Raw genomic sequence first — 24,655 nt, forward strand, 5'->3', positions numbered from 1 at the left:
TCTCTTTCTTCTAACTACTCCACTAATGCTGGTGTCCCCCAAGGTTCAGCTCTTTCCCCCGCTCTTTTCCTCTTGTATATTAATGACCTTCTTCCATTCACTGGAAATCCTGTTCATAGTTTTGCTGAGATAGCACATTGAATTCCACTTTCCATTTTGAGAAACTTTGCCCTGCTCAATCAGCTTCAACTTCTCCAATTCCTTAAATGCCAATCTCCAGGTAATTCTCCAGTGGGGCAAAGACAACTTAGTTAATTTCAATCCCTCTAAAACTCAGTCTTGTTATATATCTCACAAAAAATATTCTTCTGCTCCTATGCTTATCTTTGGTGACACTCCAATTTCTAGGCAAAATGATATATATCTTTTGGGGATTACCCTGACTTCTAATCTCTCTTGGCACAAGTGCATTACAAATATTACTTCCTCTGCATCTAAAAAACTTGGTTTTCTCTTTCGCTGTCAGCATTACTTTTCTTCCAAACAACTGTTCACTCTGTACAAATTGCAAATCCGCCCTACCATGGAGTATTGTTCCCACATTTGGGGCAGTGCCCCCAAAACCTCTCTCAGGCTTCTAAATTCCATTCAGAAGAGGGCAGTTAGGTTAATTAATGACTCCTCTCTAACAGAGTCTCTCCACTCATTGTCTCATAGACGTTCTGTTTCTGCTGCATGCCTTTTCTAAAGATACTTCCATGGGCACTGTTCTTCTGAATTGGCTTCTATAATTCCCGCTCTCTCTTCCAAAACAGTCCGAACACATGCTACCACCAGCCAACATCCATTTACTGTCCACCTTCAAACTCACAGAACCAACTTTTCATCTTCCTCATTTATTCATTCAACTGCTGTTTTCTGGAACAACCTTCCTTCATACGTATTTTGTGAAATACGTATGAAGATTAGTCTACAGAAGTTCGTCTAATGTCAACAAATATCTTCTTACATCTTCTCAATCTTCAAACCAAGCACGGGACTAAGTACTATAGGTTCTAATACCTGTCGTGTTTGGGGTTTTCATAAAAAAAAAAAAAAAAAAAAGGTTTAGACTAGATTGTGGAATGTTTTCTTTTAGTGAGCAAATTGTTGATTATTTGAACAAGCTGTCTCTGCAGGTAGTTGAGGCTAACAGTTTGTAGAAATTCATAGATCAATGGGGTGGTTACCTATGTGAGAAGGGAGGCTCATAATTTGTCTGCTTTCTTAAACCTTTTTGTTTTGTTTTTTTCCCAGTGCTTTGCACTGTATAGCTAATGCTGAATCAAGTATTTATCACTTGCAGTGTTTTTTTTTTTTGTTATTGAGCAAGTTCTATTATTCATTTGGCTATTCCCAAATAATTTTGTTTTTGTGTAGGAAATCTTATATAGAGACCTTCACTTCATGTTCATATTTGTGTTAGATGTTGCATTAATAATTAGAGCTCTTATAAAAATTTACATTCTCCCTCCTTAATAAAAGAGAGAGAAAAAAAATTGCAGTACTTTCTGATCACTGAAACAAGAAGGTTATTGTGAATAAGATTTATAATGGTGTGAATAAATTTAAAATATTATTAATCTATAGTGTTCTAGTACTATGGATGGACTGCAGATTGAAAGGCGATAAGAAACTTAAATGTAATGGAGGGATTCAAAAGATATTGCTAAGTTATTGATTTTTTATCTTTTGGATTTTGTGTTCTGCATGAAATATTACTAATATTTTGAACATTTTCAAGATTAAGTTTAAATTATGTAATATTCATTTAATGTTTTAGTGGGAAATGTTGGCTTTAATATTATGTTATTGTATTAGTTTTGGAGACAACTTAGTTTGAGGAAAATTTTACTGATAACTAAAGTGGTTGAAAAAAAAAGTATAAATAATATTTATGTTGTTTTCCTTCCAGTTTACATTGGGACTTTAATACATTATGGTTTGGACAGCCTTGGCTAAAAAAAAAATCGTGGATTTCCGTGATATTTTTATGTATAGTTTCCTTGTTGCTAGTCATGTTATTATGTGAAATGGCATTGCCAAAGACTAATTATCATTTTCATTCTTTCCTTATATATATATTTTTTTTTTCTGTGATAAGTTGGTGTTATGCTGCACATCAAGTGAGGAATTAACTTCATCTTTGTTTGTAACTGATTTTAGTATTTTGGATTTTTAGGTTCTGATGTTAGATCCAGTGAGTATTCAGATATATGTGATAATATACACAATTGACTTAGTGTAATTTTAACATATTAATGAATTTTTTTAAGGATGTATTAATAGTGACAAATGATGCAATGAAGCAAACTTATATACAGCATCAGCCAAAAGATAAAATGAAAAATACTTCCTACATCATGTGTCCATCCCCTCTAATAATTTTTCTAAATCCTCAAATTTATTCAAACTACCAAATTTCACAACACCAAATGGAAGTTTTTCTCAACGGTCGACCAGACCACCTTCCGGTTGAAAGTAAAAATTTCTTCACATCTATCCTACATCAATCCTTCCTCAATTTAAATTTGTGTCCCTGCCTTATGTTTATTGTTTGAGCTAGAATAAAGGTGCTATCAACATTTAGCCTGTTCAATTCAGAACCAAAAATAACTCAGATGCTCTTATAGGTGCCTAGAACTCAAAACTGAAAATTTGCAGAACTGAAATCTTTCTTGGTAAGAGTACTCTTTTGTTCCCCTCATTAATTTCTTTGCTCTTCTCTGTACTTATTCCAACAGATCCACATCCTTGCTAAAATGAGGCTCAAGACCCGTATGCAGTGCTAAAGATGTGACCTTGCCATTGTCTTATACAGCAGAATAATTCCTTCTTATTCCTGTTAGCAAAATTCCTATATATCATTGACAAAACCCGGTGAGGTGTTCTGGCAGCCTATCTGCACTGTTTAGAGAACTTCATATCTTACTGCACAATTTTCCTTAGGACACCTCATGGGGTTTTGTCAGTGATATATAGGAATTTTACCAACAGGGTTAAGAAGGAATTATTCTGCTGTATTAGACAATGGCAAAGCCACATCTTAAGCACTGCATACAGGTCTTGAGCCTCATTTAAGCAAGGATGTGGATCTGTTGAAATAGGTGCGGAGAACCTATTTTCCATAGAAGTAATTTGCCCCTAATGCCGCACTGCTCCAGTTTGCAAAGTAGTCTTTCATATGAAATAATATCAAAAGTTTTTCTGAAATCTAAGTATATCAAAATTATTTTTTGCATCCAGTTCTGTTGTTACTTTGGCATGGTGTATAGTCAAACTGATCAGACAAGATTGCTCCTTAACAAATCCATGCTGTGATTGCTGTATAACTGCATTCCTGTTTAGATGATCTTGTAAAACATCTTTATCCAGTGATTCCATTATTTTCCCTGGAGCTTATGGAACTATGATTACCTGCTTCACCCTATGTGAATTGTGGAGACATTGGCATCTCCACTTCATAGTGACCTTCCTGGAATCCAAGTGTGCTCTCATAATTATGGCTAGGGGTTTGCTTACTTCATTTGCTGCTGCTTTTAATATAATTGGATAGATTGCATCAACCCCAGATACTATATTTACAGCTTCAGCAATTTCTCTTCCACTTTCCTCTCAGTTATCACACATTCAATTTGTTTCCAGTTGGAATTAGGCATGCTTCCAGTATGAGATCAGCAAAAGGACGATCTTATGAGGAAAGACTCAGATTATTAATTGTGGGCTACAGGAGTTGGCAACCAGGAACCTCAGAGGTAACCTGATTGAGGTTTATACAGCTCTGAGAGGGTTTCGTGAAATGAATGACGGTAGAATTTTTGCTGTTATAAAGAATTCCAGAACTAGGGGTCATAAATTCAAACTATGTGTGTGTGTGCACGCGCACACACATCTGATCCGATGCTAATTTTTAACAGTATTCCAGTTTCTAGACAAAAATACATCCCTTTATTGATAATTAACCTTGGCATAAGCTGTGATATTCACTTTTCAATTTAGAGGAAGAGATATTCATAAATCTCACTTTCCACTGTATTGACAAAAAAAAAAAAAAAAAAAACTAGGCTTTCAATTTCACCCTCATATTATTCTTCTTGTAGATAGCTGTAAACTCTTTACAAATTACATCTGCTCTATTGTGGAAGAATGTCTCACACATGGAGTTGTCCATCTTACCAAACTCCTGAAGGTCCTTAACTATCCAGATGAGAGCAGTGAAGATGAGCCCTCGCTTTCAAACTCTGACATAGGCATTTTTAGTTTTTGCTGTATGCCTTTTCTATGGATTTTTTTTTTTTTTTTTTTGCCAAACCACTCTCAACGCATGCATTGGAAAAACAAAATCTGTTCGTTAGTTATTTCTGAACTAAAACTTCTACTGTCTTTGTTACCATTGCAATTCTCCTTATGTATTCCCCTGTAAATTTTATTTTGTATATATTCAAGTGCTGGTTCAAGATTTTTACAACTTCTCAACCTTCAGTCCACCTTTAACTAGAGCATGGCAGGTCCTAATAATCTTTCATGTTTCAGGTAAATAAAATCTTAAAAGTTAATTAGTATGTCTTGGACAAATTAAGTGACTTATTTTTTATTGTTTCTTGGAAAATTGTATATTTACCCTCAGTTAATAGCTAAGTTACTGCTTATGTCATAGCAGTAACTCCAGAGTATTGTACCAACTGTGTGGTGCTATACTCAGAGTAGTGGAGAATGAAAAAGACATGCGTGGGTAATTGTGCAGTCAAATATGAAATTTTCTGAGAAGTGCAGACAGGCTGCCAGAGAAGCTCATGGGGTTTTGTCAATTATATACAGGAATTTTGATAGCAGGGATAAGGTGATTATCCCTTTGTATAAGGCAATGGTCAGGATACACCTTGAGTACTGCATACACATCTGGAGGCCTCATTTTAGGAAGGATGTAGAGCTGCTGGAATGAATACAGAGAAGGGCAACAAGATTGGTGAGTGAAACAAAGTGTTAGCTCCTACCAAGAAAGACTTAAGTTCTGCAAACTGGGGACTAGGGGATTGATTGAGGTGTATAAGGCCTTGAATGGCTTGAGCAAGCTCAATGCTGATGGGATTCTTCCTCTTGCTCAGATTATACACTTGAAGGGGCATAAATTCAAATTGAGGAAAGACAGTTGTAGAATAGATGTGTGGAAATTTGCCTTTAGCCAGCATGTGGTTGATTACTGGAACAAAGTTTCATCTGTCGTGGAAGTTTGATAGCTTAAATAAATTCAAGGAAGAACTGGATAAACTTTTGGAGTGAATGGGATAGGTGAAATGAGAAGGGTTTTTTTTTTTTTTGGCTAATGCTGTATTATAAGCTTGCTTTTTTGCATCCTGTGCCCCTACTAATGCTTGTCAGCTTTTGAATGGCACCCACCTAGAAGACTGTTGATCCATTACACCTCTGGTGACATTAACAGCTACCATATATATTTTAGATTGCAAATTTTAATGAAATGAAAACTATTTCTAGTTTTCCATTAAATAAATAAAAAATTAAACATCCTGGAAGAGTTGCAATTTACATTCAAAACCTGTTGGATACATATTTTTAGATTATCTTTTGATGATGGGATTAATTTGTCCTTTGCACCGCTGATGTTATCCAGTAGTTTCTTACAGCCTCAATTATACATATCCTTGCTATTTATTGTACCATCCCCCTCCCAAACCGTTCTTGGTGAATTTCTAGATGCTGTCTTATTTTTCATGTTTTGTTCAATCTAGTTTTGGCTATTGCATTATGTATATGCATTGGTAAGGTGCATAACCAGTAATGGCTCTAGTGATGTCACAGTTATTCAATTGCCTTACCTTTATAGGAACCATCTATTTTTGTTGGACTAAAACGTATGGCAGAATGTTTTACAAGTGTGCTATGGAATTCACAGATATAGGATATGATTTGTGAATTTGATGCACTATAGAGTATCTGCTGTTAGTCATTATTTTATTTAGTGAAACCACACATTTATTTATTTGAAAAAATAAATATTTTGAATTATTTATATTTTTTCCCTGTAGGTGATTGGTTTGGAAAGTGTTTAGCCATAGCAAGTTTGTTACCTTTGGCTCTTATTGTGTCTTTTGGGACTCTTATTTTATTCCGAAGAGATTTACACACAGTAAGTAAAGTTTTTTTTTTTTCTTATGAAAAGTATATTTTTACCATGTACACTATATGACCAAAAGTATTTGTAAACTTCTTCCCAAAAATTATATATCATGCCAGAAGTTCTCTGTACAGGTGACCCCCGCTTAACGCTGATAATTCGTTCCGGAAAAACAAAGCGCTAAGTGAATCCGTGTCTCAGCATTCCCATACGGTAACATATGTATTTGTAAGTTGCGATCAGTGCCATAGGATATTTCCTAATCAATAATAAACAGTAGTGAAAAGATGCACAAATGTCGGTCAAAATATTTAATATTCAAATATTTGTACATATAAAATATTCTGCATTACATACGTATATAATTATGTGGTATAACTACTTACGTATCAAAATTAAACTTACAATTTCAATTAAAATCATGAATTTAATCATGAAAAATGTGTCGATTTTGGGTTGAACTTTGGCCCTCTTCCAAATAAACTAAAAGGGGTATTAATTTTAAATCCCCCACAGTTTAATTACCACCCAACAATAAAGTCAACCGATCCTTCCCCGCTTTGAAACCTGGCATGTTTTTTTCTTCTTTCAATATGAAACTTCTTTTAGGCATTCATTTCCACGAAAGTCCTGCTTCATCTATGTTAAAAACTTGTTGAGAAGTATAACACATAATACCCCTCTTCAATAATTTTAACAAGTTCTTTTTTGAAATTTCGGCTCCTTGATCTGCACTTGCGGCTTCTCCCTGGATTTTAAATCTATTCAACCAGCCCTTACCCGTTTTAAATGATTCAACTTTCTTTTTTTTTTAGGTGAGTTTTCTTCAAATCATCATATTGGCTAATCTCTCTCTCTTTTTTATATAATATTTAACTTAACTGAATCCTGCATTTGGACATTATCTTCAATAAAATTAGTTAAGTCTTTTCCATTTCAATCCTAATAGTCGGCTAGCCCAAGTTGCTTGCAGTGGAACAGCTATCTTTTCTGCTGCTAAAATTAATTCTTTATTTTTTTTTTTTGATAATTGTTCTTACAGTTAAACTTGCAAATCCTAAATTATGGCACACCTGCTTGTCGCTGACGGGAATCGATTCGCTTCAAAACGTCTAATTTAATTTTCAAATTGAGTCTTTTTCTTACATTTATAGTCTTCGTACTGCGCTCAGACGTTGTTGCTTTTTCATTCTTATCGGCCATTATTAACTCTTCTAAAATGTAACTGCGTTGGTTGCATTAATTACGATACAATGTTCGAGTAAACTGTCCGTTACGCACGATGTCTAATACTGTACTGAGTGATGACTAGACTTCTGATAAATGCATATAAGGCAAATATTACAAGCAATATACTTGATCATTTTTTAAAATGTTGATCTCGGAACTACGTAACAAGTCACTGTACTGCAATTAAATTAGCGTGCGAGAAAATTTCTCAAGTCGGCGTGGGAAACGTTTTAATGCTGTTTTGGTATTCATTTTCAAGCTATCGACTCCATCAAATGAAACGATTTCGTTAAATATGCCAAAAATGCAATCTGTAAAAGAGCATTATAGTGATCTGTGACAGCGTTATAGTCAGATACGGGTTATAATATAAGAACAGCGTTATAGCGAATCAGCGTAAAGCGAACCGCGTTATAACGGGGGCCTGCTGTATGTGCACATCAGACATACCAGGAAAACTTTCATGGAACTGCCTGTTTAGCAGCAGTATATTATGGGTATGGATTTTGCATAAAACTAAAAACTCAATGTGGTATGGTGTCTGGATGCTACATTAGTTATTCTTCTGAATACACAGCTATGACTCGTCTGAACCTCCCAAAATGTACTGTGGCATGTGCTATTCAATGATGGAAGCCTATAGTATGCAAAACCTTGGTAAAAAATGGTCTGGATAGTCTCATGGTATTACATGCTCAAATACATAAAGGGGGATAGCTCATGCCATGCGCATGTCAGTTGTGCGAAATGTCCGACGGATATTAAATATCCGTCAGGTGACAGTGATTTGTGGGAGCTACGTATAAGTCCACTATCACCAATGAAAAATGGAATTTGGAGTAGTGTTCATGATTTTCACGAAAAACGTTTTTAGCCCAATATAGATTGTAAAGGTTTTCATGAAAGGCAATATTGCCAAACTGTGCTGTAACTCTTCTGTGTTTAGGAAATTTCAGATTTGTAACTATTCTTCTCCTTTGCAGACTGTGTTGAAGTGTGCAAGGTGAATGAAGGTGATGACTGTTGAGAGAATCGAGCACCGCACAGTCGTTGAGTACCTTCATTTAAAGGGAATGTTGCCAAAAGAAATTCTTGAAGACACTCAGAAAATGTTAGGGGAATCTTATCCTTCATATGCCATCGTCAAAAACTGTGTGCTGAATTTCGCTGTGAATAAGTGTGTTGAAAATGCACTTCGCAGCGGGAGGCCTGCCACTGTGTCGATATCTGCAATTGTAGATGCCATTTGTGACCTGATCATACAAGACTGCAGAATAACATTGAAGCATACTGAGACAACATTCAACATCTCCCATGAGCGAGCTCATGATATGGTGGTGAATGTTTTAGGAATGAAGGTGGTGGGTCCCTAAAGCATAAATATGAGTACATCACTTCGATCCTGAAATAAAAGAACAATCAAAACAGTTGAAGCATCCCTCTTCTCCCCCCCCCCCCCCCTCCTAAAAAGTTTTCATGCAGAAGTCTAGGAAAGTCATGACATCCATCTTCTGGAATGCAGAAAGGGTGATCATAGTTGATTTTTTTGGAACAAGGTGACACTATCAGTGCTGAGTATTATTCTAAACTGTTGAGAGAAGGTTCCATAAGGAATTGAAGGCTCAAGAGGTGCAAGAAATTGGCGAAAGGAGTCATATTGCATCAAGATAATGCATCTGCACATACAGCATTTGTGATACAGGCAACACTGTGTTACTATGGGTTCAAACTATTACAGCACCTGCTCTACTCACAGGATTTGCCTCCATTGGGATATTTTCTGTTTCCAAATCTCAAAAACGAACTCAAAAGAACAGAAATTTGACAGTGGCAGTGCTGTGATGGATGCAGTCAACTACTGGTTTGAGTCAAAAAGTTTTTTCTTGAATTTTATTTTAGCTGGTATGAAAGCTAGTGAATTGTGCCAGAAAGTATGTTGATTTAAGGGGGGGTACTAGGTTAAAAAATAAAGGGGGTTTCACAACTTTCCAGCAATCCTATGTGAGGCTAAAAACTTTTCAACCTTCCCTCATAAATCATGATAGTTTGTTATAATACAATGTGATTACTTGGACAAATCAGTTTTTTTCACTGATTCTGTCAGTACTGTTTACAGGAAAGTCATGCTATTGGTTAATTATGTTAATTTTTTTTTCTTGTCTTATTTTGAATATATTTTTTATTTTATTTTTTCTGCAGGTATAAGTAAATATTGAATTTATTCTTTGGATACATGCTAGAGTGCATAATACCTCCAGGAGTGATAGCTTGCTGTAATCTTGGTTTAAAGTAATTTTTGATTATATTACATTACAAATTTTAATTGCATTGCCCTGAGGATATACTATATCAATGAAGATTGATATAGTATATCCTCAGGGAGAGTCGCAATGTTGAGTGATCTTTAATTCAAATCCAGTGATTCTTCAGATGTGTTATTATTTATTACTTCCTTATATTTAATGAACACATTGTTATATGAAACATCACTTAGAACAGTGATCAGCATAATCTTAACTTATGTGAATGTGATTTTTCATTGTGTAGTTAATTTTTCTTCGTTTTTTGTTGTTTTCGAAAGTATTTTGCAACATCCCAAAAGATGAGTTTATTATCAATAAACAATTCAGTGTGCATCAGTTATGCATATTGTTTAATCTTGGAATATCAGCATGAATGGTATGGTTAAATAAAAAAAAAAAAAAAAAAGTTCATAAAATTCCCAAAAATATTATAGGGAAGGATTGTTTTTCACTTTCTGATTTTTTTTTTTTTTTTTTTTTTTTCTCCATATCAAAAGAATAAATTATTTTGAATTGGAGGGGGGAAAAAAAAAAAAAGAAAGAAAGAAAGAGTAATTCCCAATTGTCCTGAGGTTACCGTAACCTCTAGTCACTTGTGAACCACTGGAAAGAGGGGAGGATGGCAACAGCAGGGAGGAATGGGGATGAAAGACTAGGGATGACATTCCTCCAACTTACACAGTACTACAGATTCAAAGATGGAATGTATTCACATACCATAATTTCTCTTCAAAGTATGTGGGCAGATTCCAACTGGAAATGGATCTTAATCTCGTACATTATCAGTAATTTGAACATCATTTGGCTGGAGGTCATGTCTTTCATACCATTAGTGCACTAATGATATGAAAGACATGATTGGTTAAAATCATGATGGATTTTATCGCTGATTGGTTAAAAGCGGCATTCTCAGTGGATTTAACATGGACAGAGCAGAGTGAAAAACAAAACATTGGAACACCTTAGGGATAACACAGTATGTAAAGTTATACATCCTCCCTCACTGAATGGGTTATAGGAGAAAGTGAATTCTTCGCTCAGAGGATGACACGCACTATCTAAAATAGATAAAAACCAGTACTGGAGGTTACATGCTATGAGCTACAACTTAGGACGATTTTATGGACTCAAAGATTCACAAACCTCAGGTTCCCTTACATCCAATATTTTAAGTATTGGGACTCCAACTTACAATCTAGCAAAGTATGTATCACTTTTAAAACCTTTATTGAGACATAGTTTGTCACAATCTGCTCAGAAGTTTGTATAATGTTCAAAAGAATAGGAAATCAATGATGACTACATACTTATATCTAAGGTGTTTGATTATATGATAATATTCCCATCAATCATGCAGTTGACTGTAAAACAAGATTTGGAAACTGATGATGTTACTTTAATTAATAGAACAGCACTTCCTATAATATATATACCAGGTGGTTATAAAATAAGTTTCTCTATTCAGGAGACTCTAGTCAGGGCCTATGAGAGTGGGGTGCAGGTAGTACATCATGCCTGGGGTCCAAAAGGGGGACCGGGAGCCAAAGTATTAACTGTAACCTATATTACAGAGATTCCTAACCTGTGTGCTGCAAGAGGTTAGGGACAGGGCCATATTCAGGAGGGGCAGAGGGGGAATATGCCCTCCCTTAACCAAAAATTCGAAATTAAAGAAAAAGAGTGCAGGAGGCATTTTGCATCTTCTCTATTTTCTCAAGGGGTTTTCAGTGTACGAAGAGCTAACTGAAAGATAATCTCCAGAAAAACCAATTATTTTGTTCAGTAGCATAACTATTCCAGTGCAGCTTCATTTGGGCCCAATCTTGAAAGGGGTTTGTTAAATTTAGAAGACAGATTCATTTCTAAGACAATTAATGAATTTCATTAATAAACGAGAATTTTTTTAAAATGAAATGTAACACATTCTTATCAGCTTATCGCCTGACCATCCGAGTATTGTTTTGACTGTGCCACACTTATAGAAATAGTAGTAAATAAAAGATAGTCGTGAAATATTCAGCAAAACCTGTACCAAATATACATGTACGCTGTGTGTATGTCACATCTGATTTTATTTTAGTGTTGAATTTATTTTACATTTTTTTTGTGTGTGGGTACACTGATCATTGTCGCTTGGCCATGTTTTATTTTACAATACACAAATTTGTCACATAACAGTCTAGCTATGGCCAGTGTTGTCATTTTAGTGCCTTAGATTTTTTTTTTTTTTTCTTTCCTATTTTTTTTGTTTATCTGAAATGAAAAACTGCAAGGACTAAGAATGAGTTATTACTATGCTAGCTAGAGACACATCTAAATTGCCAATGGATGTGTGGAAATTTGCCTTTAGCCAGCGGGTGGTTGATTACTCGAACAAACTTCCATGTGTCGTAGAAGTTGATGGCTTAAATAAATTCAAGGCAAACTAGATAAACATTTGGAGCGAATAGATGAGTGAAATGGGAAGGGCTTGGTTTTTTTTTGTTTTTTGGCTGATGGTGTATAAGCTTGCTTTTTTGCATCATATGCCTCTATCAATGCTAATGCTATGGCCATGAGAGGAAAGAAAATAATAGGGTGAAATTTTCACTATTATATTTATTCCTGAACTAGTAGTCATAAATTCAAATCACAGGGGATGAAGTTTAGATGGGATTACAGGCAGAAAGAATTAGGCAAACTATTAGCTGGGACAGACAGGTGATATGGGTAGGCTTTTTTTTTTTTCTTGATGCTGTATAAGCTTGCTTCCTTGCATCATTTGCCACTACTAATACATATCATTGAATATCATTGAATGACGCTTTGATCCTTGCATATCTCAATGACATTCTGTGTAAGTGACCGTTGCAATGGGAGGAACCCTTCGTGTAATTATCGTTTATCTCGTGGTGTTCAGAGAGCGAATTAAATAATGACAAGGAAGAGTAAAAGGTCTACTTCAGTCACCCCAAAATTAGCGGGTTTCAATCACACAAGTTTTTTTGTCCAACATGTTACTCCAAAGCATGCAGTTTCATTAAATTTATGGTTTTGAGGTCATTTGCTATTTTCATAACAACACTGGTAGCCTTGTCTATTGCTTTCTTTCTATACAGCCAAAAAGACTGGACTTTGTCACTTTTAATACATTTTATAACTGTTTTATATGTATCTGTTCTGTTTTCGCTTGGGGTGGGAAAATTTGTTGCAAAGTTACTTTAAAGAGAAACTGGGGAAACGAGAGTGGGAAACAAAACAAAATTCAGCCAATCAGATATTTTCATTTTGCTTTATTGGCACAGAAAGAAAGTTCTGCAGCTCTTATCATGTACTATTCTGTGATTCTGCATTGTCAAATGTAGTGATTTTACATTTTCGAGTTTCTCAGAGCAGAAAAAAATTCAAGCATTCTGTGATAGAAAGGCTGAAAATGTAAGTAAATTTATTATTCCAGTTTTCTTTAGTTTACACAGGATGGACCATTCACAAACAGAGGCAGACTGGCCATAAGACTTACCAGAGAAACCCTGGTGGGCTGGAGGTTGGAGACCGATGTGCAATTGCATAGCCATAAACACTGTCGTGAGGCCACTAAAAGTTTTCCCCTGTAAGAATTTTTGACCCAGTCTGCCTCTGTTCACAAATGTTGAATGATCCTTGATGTCTGCGATAGTCAAAAGTTGTCCAGTTTTGATGATAATGTTACTCATTGCTGTAGATTTCTTATTTTTTTTTTTTTTTTTTTTACTATTCTTTGCATTTTGTTACAACTTCAGAGTGATCTGTAATGTTGTTACTCTGGTGTAAATATATATTTTTTCTTTTTTATTGAAAACCTGTTGCTGGATCATTTGCAGATTATAGAAATATGAAATATGAATTTCAAAAAGTTATTTTTCGTGATTTCGAAAATTTGAAAAGATTTTATTTTGAAGTTTTGTATGAATTGAGTATTAAATATTTAATGTCTTCCGTAGTATTTATATTTTACTTATCATAATTACATATAATGTAATAAATGTAATACATTTTTTCACAAAGTCGTTATGGACACCCCAAAATCTGCTCCAGTTTATCTCTGCGTGACGTACAAAAATTATAAGTTCCCAAGTGTGCCGTGGCGTGAAAAAGGTTGGGAAGCACTACTATATTACACATTATTGCAACAGTTCATAGCTTATCTATAGAACTTTTGTGGCCTAATGATGATAACTATGATCACCAGCTTGGCTAAGCCTATTCAAAAGATCAAGCATCACATATTGTATGTTCTGATAAGCCAATGATCTTATGCTACAAAGAAACTTAAGTAGGTATGCAATTTGTGTGGGAATCATGAAAAGGTAAAGTGTATATTAATATACAATATTAAAAATCGGATTGGCTTTTATTGTTGGCTGGTGGATGTTGACATTTCTTGAACTTAGCTGTAGTAACATGGGTAATCCTACAATTTAGTGTCTTGAGTCACGGTCAGATTGCAAGTCACCGCCAGCTCCAACCTGTTGTGAATGGCATTCTGCCAGAGCAGTTCCGACTTGACTGAGCATGCACGACACTCACTGTATCTGCTGGTCTGTATGCTGGTTGAGCACCTCCGTAGCCAGGTGGGAAGGAGCAGCAGTGTGTAGCACACGCTTCTTGATTAGACCAGGGTTCGAGCCCGTCACCACCAAATACGAAGGATGCGGAAAGGTCAGGGAATGACCACCGCATATCCCGGAGCAGTATGGCCTTAGTTGCTAATGCTCCTAAAAACCAAATAAATAACTAACTACTAACTAACTGTATGCTGGCAAAGTACTATGTACCGTACTTGTAATTTATTATTATTATTTTATTTTTTATTTTTTTTCGTTTTCAGAAAGAATAAAAAACAATTTCCTGACTACATAAGAATTTGATTATAAAAATAAAAGTAGATAGTTACAAAAACAATAACAGAAATAGGTAATTATTATTATTTTCAGGCAATACAAAATGTATTATCTGAAAATAATAATTACCTGTTTCCATTATTGTTTTTATAACTATCTACTTTTATTTTTATAATTAAATTCCTATGTAGTCAGGAAATTGTTTTTATTCTTTCTGAAAATGAAAAATAAGTTACTGTGAGTACATAGTACTGTATCTGCCAAATATAGACTGGCAGATACAGTGGGTGTCACACATGCTCGGTCAAGTCGGAACTGCTCCGTCAGAATGCCATTCATGACAGGTTGGAGCTGACCGTGACTCACAACACTAAAGTGCTGGATTACCATAGCATGTTCTCTTAAATGACAATATACGTCATGTTAATTATAGCAGTACTACTAGTACTATTGTTAATTAATACTAGTCTACTCCCACTGCTACCACTACTTCTACTACTACTAAATTATTAGTATATAATATTTTTTGTCTTATTGTCTTTTTTTTTTTTTTTTTTTTCCAGATATAAAAGTATAAATTATAAATCATCTCTCCAAAATGTATTCTCACAAATCAGGAGCCCAGAAAAGAAAAGACAAGAAAGAACAAGAGTAAAATGAAAAAAGGGGTCAACAAACGCTCTTTCAATCTGGATTAAGTGTGGCTTCAAAAAATTTTGCATTGAACTCGCCTATAGAATTGGAGCAAGAAGAAACTGTTGGAAACCTCATCCCCAAACAAGGAGCAGTTGATTTGGGTAATCATGCACAGGATTTTGATGAAGGGGCAGGTGCAAAAATGAAAATGGAAAATAGAAAGAAACAGACACACAGGAGCATGTGGAAGTGAATTTGGAAAACGAGAAGAGTAATTATAGTGTTGGTCTTGACATCGGATGTATCACAATAGAATTTCCATCTCAAAAGTTCAAGGTTGTTCAAGGCTCCTATTGTTCAAGGTTTAGGCCAAAATGGATGTCAGATGAACTAATGAGGCATATGGCAGAGAAGAAAAATGCATGGGATACTTACAAATTAACACATGACACAGAAGCCTATGATAGATACAAGTTGATATGCAACCAAGTTACAAAGGAGGTTAGGCAGGCGAAGGCAGATTACGAGAAATCCTTGGCAAGGGATGCAAAGAAAAACAGCAAAGAGTTCTTTACTTATGTAAACTCTAGAAGGAAGGGGATGAATCAGATTGGTCCACTTGATATTGATGGGTCAACTGTTGATGATCCTGCTCAGGTAGCTAACAAACTAAATGAATATTTTGCATCGACATTCACACATGAGGAGTTATTCAGCAAGGAGAATGCCAGAGGTGTATTCAACTCTAGCAGTAAGCTACAGAATCTTGAAATAACTGGGAGTAAAGTGGAGGAGAAACTGTTGAAGATAAACACAAGAAAGGCACCCGGGGTGGATGGGATCTATCCAGTTATATTAAAGGAGGCAGCAAAAGAAGTAAGCAAACCCTTAGCCATAATTATGAGAGCTTCCTTGGACTCAGGGGAGGTACCCATAGACTGGAAATGTGCAAATGTGACCCCAATTCACAAAGGAGGATCAAAGGCTGACACAAATAATTATAGACCTGTGAGCTTAACTTCTGTTCCAGGAAAATTAATGGAGGCACTGGTTAAAGAAGCACTGCAGGATCATTTAGCCAAGACTTCAGTTATAGCTCAGACACAGCATGGTTTTGTTAAGGGGAAGTCTTGCCTGACCAACTTGATTGGATACTATGATGCAGTCACAAAAGAACTGGATGCAGGGAATAACTTTGATATTATATACTTGGATCTTAGAAAGGCTTTTGATACTGTTGCACATGGAAGACTGCTACACAAATTGGAGCAGTGTGACATTGGAGGCAAATTGCTGCTATGGATAAAGGGGTGGTTGAGGGGGAGAAGACAGAGAGTGGTAATCAATGGACACTGCTCATCGTGGACTAATGTTATTAGTGGAGTCCCTCAGGGCTCAGTGTTGGGTCCATTTTTGTTTTCTGTATTTATAAATGATATTGATGATGGTATATCAAGCTTAATGTCCAAGTTTACAGATGATACAAAGGTTGGCAGGGTTGTCAAGGACACTACTGACATTATGCTGCTGCAACAGGATCTGGAAAGGTTGAGCAGATGGGCTGAGAGGTGGCAAATGAAGTTTAACATTGACAAATGTAAAGTACTACACATGGGGAAAAAGCAACCCCAGAGCAACGTATCAACTCTGTGGTACTACACTGACAGTGGTAGAGAATGAAAGGGACTTGGGGGTGATTGTGCAGGCAGATATGAAGTTCTCTGAGCAGTGCAGACGGGCTGCAAGAGTAGCTCATGGAGTATTGTCAATGATATACAGGAATTTTTCCAGCAGGGATAAGGAGGTGATTATTCCATTGTATAAGGCAATGGTCAGGCCACACCTAGAGTACTGTATACAGGTCTGGAGGCCTCATTTCAAGAAGGATGTAGAGCTGCTGGAACGAGTACAGAGAAGGGCAACAAGATTAGTGAATGGAACAAAGGGGTGCTCTTACGAAGAAAGGCTTAAGTTTTGCAAATTACAGTGTCTGGAGACTAGGCACCAGCGAGGTGATCTGATAGAGGTGTATAAAGCCTTGAATGGTTTAAGCATGCTCAATGCTGATGGGATTCTTCCTCTAGCTCAGAAAAATCACCTGAGAGGGCATAAATTCAAATTGAGGAAAGACAGATGTAGGATAGACGTGCGGAAATTTGCCTTTAGCCAGCGGGTGGTTGGTTGGTGGAACAGACTGCCATCCCTTGTGGTGGAGGTTGATAGCCTAAATAAGTTTAAGGCTCAGCTGGACAGGTATTTTGAACGAACAGAGGGGTGAAGTGGAAGTGGGTTTTTTTTTTTGGCTGATGCTGCACAAGCTTGCTTTCTTGCATCAAATGCCTCTACTAATGCTAATGCTAAAAGGAAATAGAAAAGTATGTTACGAATGGTCACATCCTTCTGCCTAAAACATTCCTAAAAGATACCAGCAATCAAGTTTTCCCAGAAAGCACACTGAAATTTCAAAGCACCAATAGAGAACTACGTGTAATAGACGGCTTGTCTGGACTCAACAGAAACAAGCATTATATTGCTTTCCGTGTCGATTATTTTGACACAAGACAGGCAATAGTCTCAAGACTAGCACTTCTGCGTCTAAATCTGCACTGTTATCTGCTGAGGGCTGGGATTCTAATGAAAAGTGGCAAAAAATTTCCTCTAGGATCCCAAAACATGAAAAAGGCAATAGTCCAGAGAATGTTACTTAGCTTGGCGAGAACTAGAAAGATGCCTGCTGTCTGGGACAGGAGTTGACACCATCTTAGAAGAATCAATCAAAACTGAAGCTTTTGTTTTTTTTTTACTTTTTACTAATAATTGTCTTCTGATGATCTGATCTGATCTGTATTGCAATATAAAATGATGTTTCAATGTGAATTCTTTCTCCTTGCCCTGTGGTTAAGAGGGCAGGCTAACATTCGACAACTTCAGTAAGCCAGTATGCTTGGGTCAGTATACTAATTACAGGTCATCATGACACCCCCTTGCACCACAATAGAACTATTCATACACTCATAGATAGGGCATGGTCACATTGTCAATGAGGAACAGAAAGACACTAAGAAATAAAAAGTCAGAATGGTCCTCCAGAGATGTGACTTTTCTGAAGAAAAATTAAATTACTGGAAATTGCTTTTAACATAGAAACATGGAAAATGTTCCTTTTTTTTCTTCATCACACAATCCTATGCCTAACTCAAACTTTACTTCCAGTATGGGTTATATTCATTTCTACCCAGGGATATCTCAGGGTACCACTAGGATTTTACTCAGTTACAATATTAAAACTGCAAGTTCCCGGTAAGAAACTACAAAATGTGTATCCCCTTTAAAAAACACTATACCAGTTATTGCAAAGAAGTGGGATGGTGTTCAGTATACTGTGTAGAGATGTGAGTTATGAGCTATATCGGTGAAGCCATATTTTGTCCGGAGGACCATTTTTGAAACCATGTTGCATCCATTGTTACATGGACTTTTGATGCATTGTTACACAGACCATGTTACCTCCATTGAGAATGCTGATTTTGATCAATCAGCAATAGCTATGCACTAATGGCAGGAAGGTCATGACTTCTGGCCAAATGATGTTCAAATTATTAATAGTGAACAAGATTAAGATCCATCACTGGTCGGAATCTGCCGTTTAAATGGAAATGATGGTGTATGAATACATCCCACTGCAGTGGGATGTATTCATTACCTAGAGGAATGTTGAATTCATTACCTAGAGGAATGAGGAATGTTGCCCCTGGTCTTCTCTTCTCCATTCTGAATGGTTCATAAGTGACTAGAGGTTACAACTAACCTTGGGACAGTTAACCTTTCTTATTTCATTATATTTTTAATGCTTTTAATTCAGTATATTTTAAACTTTAGATATTTTTAGCTTTTGACACTGTTGCACATGGAAGATTACTGTACAAATTGGAGCAGTATGGTATTAAGGGTAAGTTGCTACAATGGATAAAAGGGTGGTTGAGTGGCAGAAGACAGTGATAATCAATGGATGCTGCTCTTCATGGACTAATGTTATTAGTGGAGTCCCCAGTGTTCGGCCCACTGTTTTGTATATTTATCAAGGATATTGATGAAGGTATATGAGGCTTAGTGTCGAAGTTTGCAGATGATACAAAGGTTGGCAGTGCGCTACTGCAACAGGATCTAGAAAATTTGGGCTGAGAAGTGGCAACAAAAGTTTAACGCTGACAAATGCAAATTATTAATAGTGAATAATTTGCATTTGCAAATTATTCACTATTAATAATGCAGAGTACTACATATGGGTAGAAGTAACTTCAGAGGAATGTATCAACTGTGTGTGTGTGGTACCACACTTAGAGTGGTAGAAAATGAAAAAGGCCTGGGAGTGATTGTGCAGTCAGATATGAAGTTTTCTGAGAGAAATGCACACAGGCAGTCAGAGCAGGTCATGGGGTTATTGCCAGTGATATACAAAAATTTTGCTAGCAGTGAAAAGGAGGTGATTATCCCTTTTGTATAAGATAGTGGTCAGGGCACGTCTTGAGTACTGCGTACAGGTATGGAGGCCTCATTTTAGAAAGGATGTAGAGTTGCTTGAACATGTACAGAGAAGGGCAACAAGATTGGTGAGGGGAACGACGGAGTTCTAGTAGTAGTAGTAGTGGCATGTGATGCAAGAAAGCAAGTGTATGAGCTTATGCAGCATCAGCCAAAAAAAAAAAAAAAAAATTTACAAAACAATTTTCTCTAAATGTTTGTCCAATTCCTCCTTAAATTTATTTAACCTATCAACTTCCACAACGACAGATGGAAGTTTGTTCCAGCAATTAACCACCTGCTGGCTAAAGGCAAATTTCCACACATCTACTCTGCATCTGTCTTTCCTTAATTTGAATTTATGCCCCTTAGGTTCATAATCTGAACAAGTGGAAGAATCCCATCAGAATTCAGCGTGCTCAACCCATTCAAGGCCTTATACACCTCAATCAGATCACCTCGCAGCCTAGTCTCCAGCCGCTGCAATTTGCAGAACTTAAGCCTCTCTTGGTAAGAGGATCCCTTCATTCCCCTCACCAATCTTGTTGCCCTTCTCTGCACACACACAAGCAAATCTACATCCTTCCTAAAATGAGGCCTCCAGACCTGTATGCAGTACTCAAGGCATGGCCTGACCATTGCCTTATACCAGTGGTTTTCAACCTTTTTTTAATAACGGCACCCCTAAGTAATTTATTTTATTTTGCGGCACCCCTACTCAATTTTCTGCCTGTTAGATCCGATTCTCTCTGTGTATATATATAATATTAAAAAATATATGTTATATGATAGTTATTACAATAATATAATTATAAAAATTACATTTACATAATACAAATTATATATATATATATATATATATATATATATATATACACACACACACACACACACAGTATATAATAATTTTATTCTTTATATAGAGGTACTAAGTAAACATCAATTATAGATCACCACAAAATTAAAAAGATACTGTACACCTTCTTATAATGAAATAAATATAAATTTTAAAAAATAATAAGTTTAAGTAACTTAAACCCAAATCACGTGGCACCCCTGGAATATTGTTGAGGCACCCCAGTTGGAAACCACTGCCTTATACAGAGGGACAATCACCTCCTTTTCCCTGCTAGCAAAATTCCTATATATCATTGACAAATCCCCATGACCTGCCCTGGCAGCCTGTCTGCATTGCTCAGAAAACTTCGTATCTAACTTCATAATTACTCCCAGGTCTTTTTCATTTTCTGCCACGTTAAGTGTAGTACCACACAGTTGGTACGTTTCTCTGGGGTTACTTCTACCCATATGCAGTACTTTGCATTTGTGAAGGTTAAACTTCAGTTGACACTTCTTATCCCAACTGCTGAAATTTTCTAGATCATCTTGCAGTAGCACACTGCCATTACTGTCATTAACAACCCTGCCAACCTTTGTATCATCTGCAAACTTCTACACTAAGCCTGATTCATCAATATCATTGATAAATATACAAAACAACAGTGAACCCAACACCGAATCCTGTGGGACTCCACTAATAACATTAGTCCACAAAGAGCAAGAAAGTCTCAAATTCTGCAAATTGCAGCGACTGGAGACTAGGCACCTGGGAGGTGATCTGATTGAGGTGTATAAAGTCTTGAATGAGTTGAGCACAATAAATTCTGATGGGATTCTTCCGTTTGCTCAGATTAAGAACCCGAGAGGGCATAATTCAAATTGAGGAAAGACAGCTGTAGAATAGAAGTTCGAAAATTTGCCTTCAGCCAGCAGGTGGTTAATTGCTGGAACAAACTTTCACCTATCGTTGTGGAAGTTTGATAGTTTAAAAAATTCAAGGAGGAACTGGATCAACTTTTAGAGGTAATGGTTGTGTTGTGTGAAAATTTTTTTTTTTTTTTTTTTTGGCTGATGCTGCATAAGCTGACATGCTTACTTTCTTGCAGCATCATCAGCCATTTTCAATTCACTGCAGGATGAAAGCCTCTCCAGCAACTTTCCAGTTCCTTCTGTTTTGTGCAATGGCCATCCATTTACTTCTCACAAATTCATGAATTTCATATATCCATCTCTGCCATTGTCTTCTAGGGTACCATTCTGTTATTATTTTCTTATTCCGTCTGTCATCATGTCTTTGTGCTATGTGTCCTGCCCAAGACCAGTTTAGTTTTGATAAGAATGTCCTTTACTGGAGTTTGCTGCCTAATCCATGTATTTCTCTTCTTATCTAACAATTTGATTCCCAATATAATTCGTTCCATTCTTCACTGTGTAGTTCTCAGCTTCTCTTCCATTCTTTTGGTGAGTGCCCAAGTTTCACTTCCATAAGTCATGGTGGGAGTATACATTGGTTCATTATTTTACGTTTCAGACAAACTGGGATATTGCTCCTCAGTATGTGACTATATTTCCTGAATGCTATCCATCTAAAATTTATTCTTCTCATGACTTCCAGCCATTTATCATTATTACAGCTAATAACTTGACCCAGATAAGTATATGACTCCACCTTTTCAATTACTGCTCCTTCAGTCATTGTCTCTTTCTGTGGCATACTTGTTCATCATTACTTTTGTTTTAGCCATATTCATTTTAGTCCAAAATCCTTACTAACTCTGCATAACTGATTAAGATTTTCCTCTAATTCTTTGGGATCATGGCTTATGATCACAATGTCATCTGCAAATTGTAAATGATTTAGGTACTCTCCATTCACATTGACTCCTTTCTGCAACCAAACTAATCTTCTGAAAGCTTCCTCAAGGGCAGCAATAAACAACTTCGGAGATATTGTGTCTCCTTGTCAAACTCCTTTCTCAATTTTAAATTTGCTACTGTCTTTGTCTGATCTAATAAAGGAGGTAGCGTTCTCATATATTTTCTTCAAAATCATAATATGTGGGGTATCTATGCCTTATCTTTCCAGTGCCCAAAACATTGCCTTATGCTGTATGGAGTCAAATGCCTTTTCATAATCTACAAATGCCAGGCATAATGGTGTTTTATATTCATTTGCTTTCTCCATTAGCTGTGATATTACGTGAAGGTGATCCATAGTTGAGAATCCTGTCCTAAAGCCAGCTTGCTCTTTCGGTTAATTCTCATCAAGTATTCTTTCTAAACTGTTAGTAATGACCCTTGTGAACAACTTGTAGATGTGGGATAACAAGTTAATTGGTCTATAATTTCCAATTTATCTTCTTTCTTATGCAGCAAAACTATTATTGCATTATTCCACTCCTTAGGCATCACCCTTTTCTAATGCATTTTGTGAAGATTCTTGCCAGTTTTTGTCATGTGTCTTCCTCCCAATTTTATCAACTTTACAGTAACTTCATCTTTCCCTTGGGCTTCAGGGTTGAGCACGCTGAATTCTGATGGGATCCTTCCACTTGTTCAGATTACGAACCTAAGGGGGCATAAATTCAAATTAACAAAAGACAGATGTAGAATAGATGTGCGGAAATTTGCCTTTAGCCAGCGGGTGGTTAATTGCTGGAACAAACTTCCATCTGTCGTTGTGGAAGTTGATAGGTTGAATAAATTTAAGGAGGAACTGGACAGGCATTTGGGTGGAATGGTGTGATTTTTTTTTTTTTTTTTTTTTGGTTGATGCTGCATAAGCTCATACATTTGCTTTCTTGCATCACATGCCACTACTACTACTTTCTGATTCTTCATTTTCTTCAACGCATGTTCTACCTCATCAGGAAGAATATCGGGTATTTTTGCATCACATGCTTCTATTACTACTACTACATTTACTACTAATTTTATTTACTAAAATTACTACTACATTTATAGGGCGAATTACTACTACATTTTATAGTAATATTTTATTATACATTATTTTTAACAATAAATAAATAATTTGAAAGTTGGGAGCAGTTAAGAATTATTCTTGTATGAATATAATTCAAGTAGATATTTTTAATGTTTGAATTGAAGGGGTGAAAATACACACATAGGTGGTGTGGTGTGTATTCTGTTTTTTTTTTTTCCTGTGAACTGGCCACCTTGGGATGGCCAGAGGAGTTCACAGAAAAAAAAACTCTCTCTCTCTCTCTCTCTCTCTCTCTCTGGCTCAAAAGCTCATTACATTCTCTAAAATTCAGTTATTTATTGCCTCTATCGCTCTTCCAGCTTAAAAAATCACTTGCAACTTTTCGACTTTCTTCCTTCCTTTTCACTTATCTACTGGAATAACAAACAGTCCAACCACACACTAATGCCCTTGATCTTTTCCTCACCAAAGCCCTTCGAAGGATGCCGTTAGTTGTCTTTGGGTACCTCTGATTACATTTTGTTGATGGTCTCTCATGGTATGAGACCATCACCAAAATGATGATGCTCATGGTATAGAGGGTGCCACAAGAAATTGTGGCGCCCTCTATACCATGGCCATTTCAGCCCCATTCAGCATTGCAAGTGTGATATGAAATGAGTGTTGATTTGTATCCTTCTTTTTTATGGTTAGACTACTGTTTCAAATTTTCTGATCCTAATACTTGTTCAAATCATATTACTGATATTATCCTTGTAGGAATGAAGTCCTTTATTCTCTTTTCTACCCTAAACACTCATTCTTGATCAAAATCATGGTTCTCCAACAAATGTGCGTGACTTTTCAAGTTAAATTTTTTTATACTCCAGGAATTTTACTTGTAGATAAAAATGAAGCACATTGCAATTGGCTTGTATTCAAATCTTCAGCTTTTTATAATTTCTCCTTCATTTTCAGCATTTTTTTTTACTTCTAAAACGCTATAACACTGCATAAATCGTCCCTCCACGGATTATTGTTCCTACAAAAAATAAATAAATAAGCAAGCAAACATGACCTGGACCAGTGCTACTTATCTATATGCTTTTTTTTTTTTTTTTTTGCAATACCACAAACAGTGATAAGGTCAAAATCAGCTAGGCCTGCTTAAGGGCTAAACCCCTCTACTCTATAGACACTATCCGGTAGAGAGTACTCTGAGGAATTAATG

At 36.2% G+C, this 24,655-nt stretch overlaps 1 protein-coding gene across 1 annotated transcript in view; it reads left to right on the forward strand.

Moving 5' to 3' along the window:
* LOC150087735 (dolichyldiphosphatase 1-like) overlaps positions 1 to 24,655 on the forward strand; it is a 69,806-nt gene that overhangs the window by 12,470 nt on the left and 32,681 nt on the right. Inside the window, exon 2 of the mRNA XM_090370090.1 lies at positions 6,024 to 6,124. Coding sequence (XP_090226216.1) covers positions 6,024 to 6,124 — 101 coding nt within the window. The remainder of the gene's footprint in view (positions 1 to 6,023; positions 6,125 to 24,655) is intronic.

Source organism: Mastigoproctus giganteus, chromosome 3, assembly GCF_048544385.1.
Source record: "Mastigoproctus giganteus isolate SK-2022 chromosome 3, ASM4854438v1, whole genome shotgun sequence".
NCBI lineage: Eukaryota > Metazoa > Arthropoda > Arachnida > Uropygi > Thelyphonidae > Mastigoproctus > Mastigoproctus giganteus.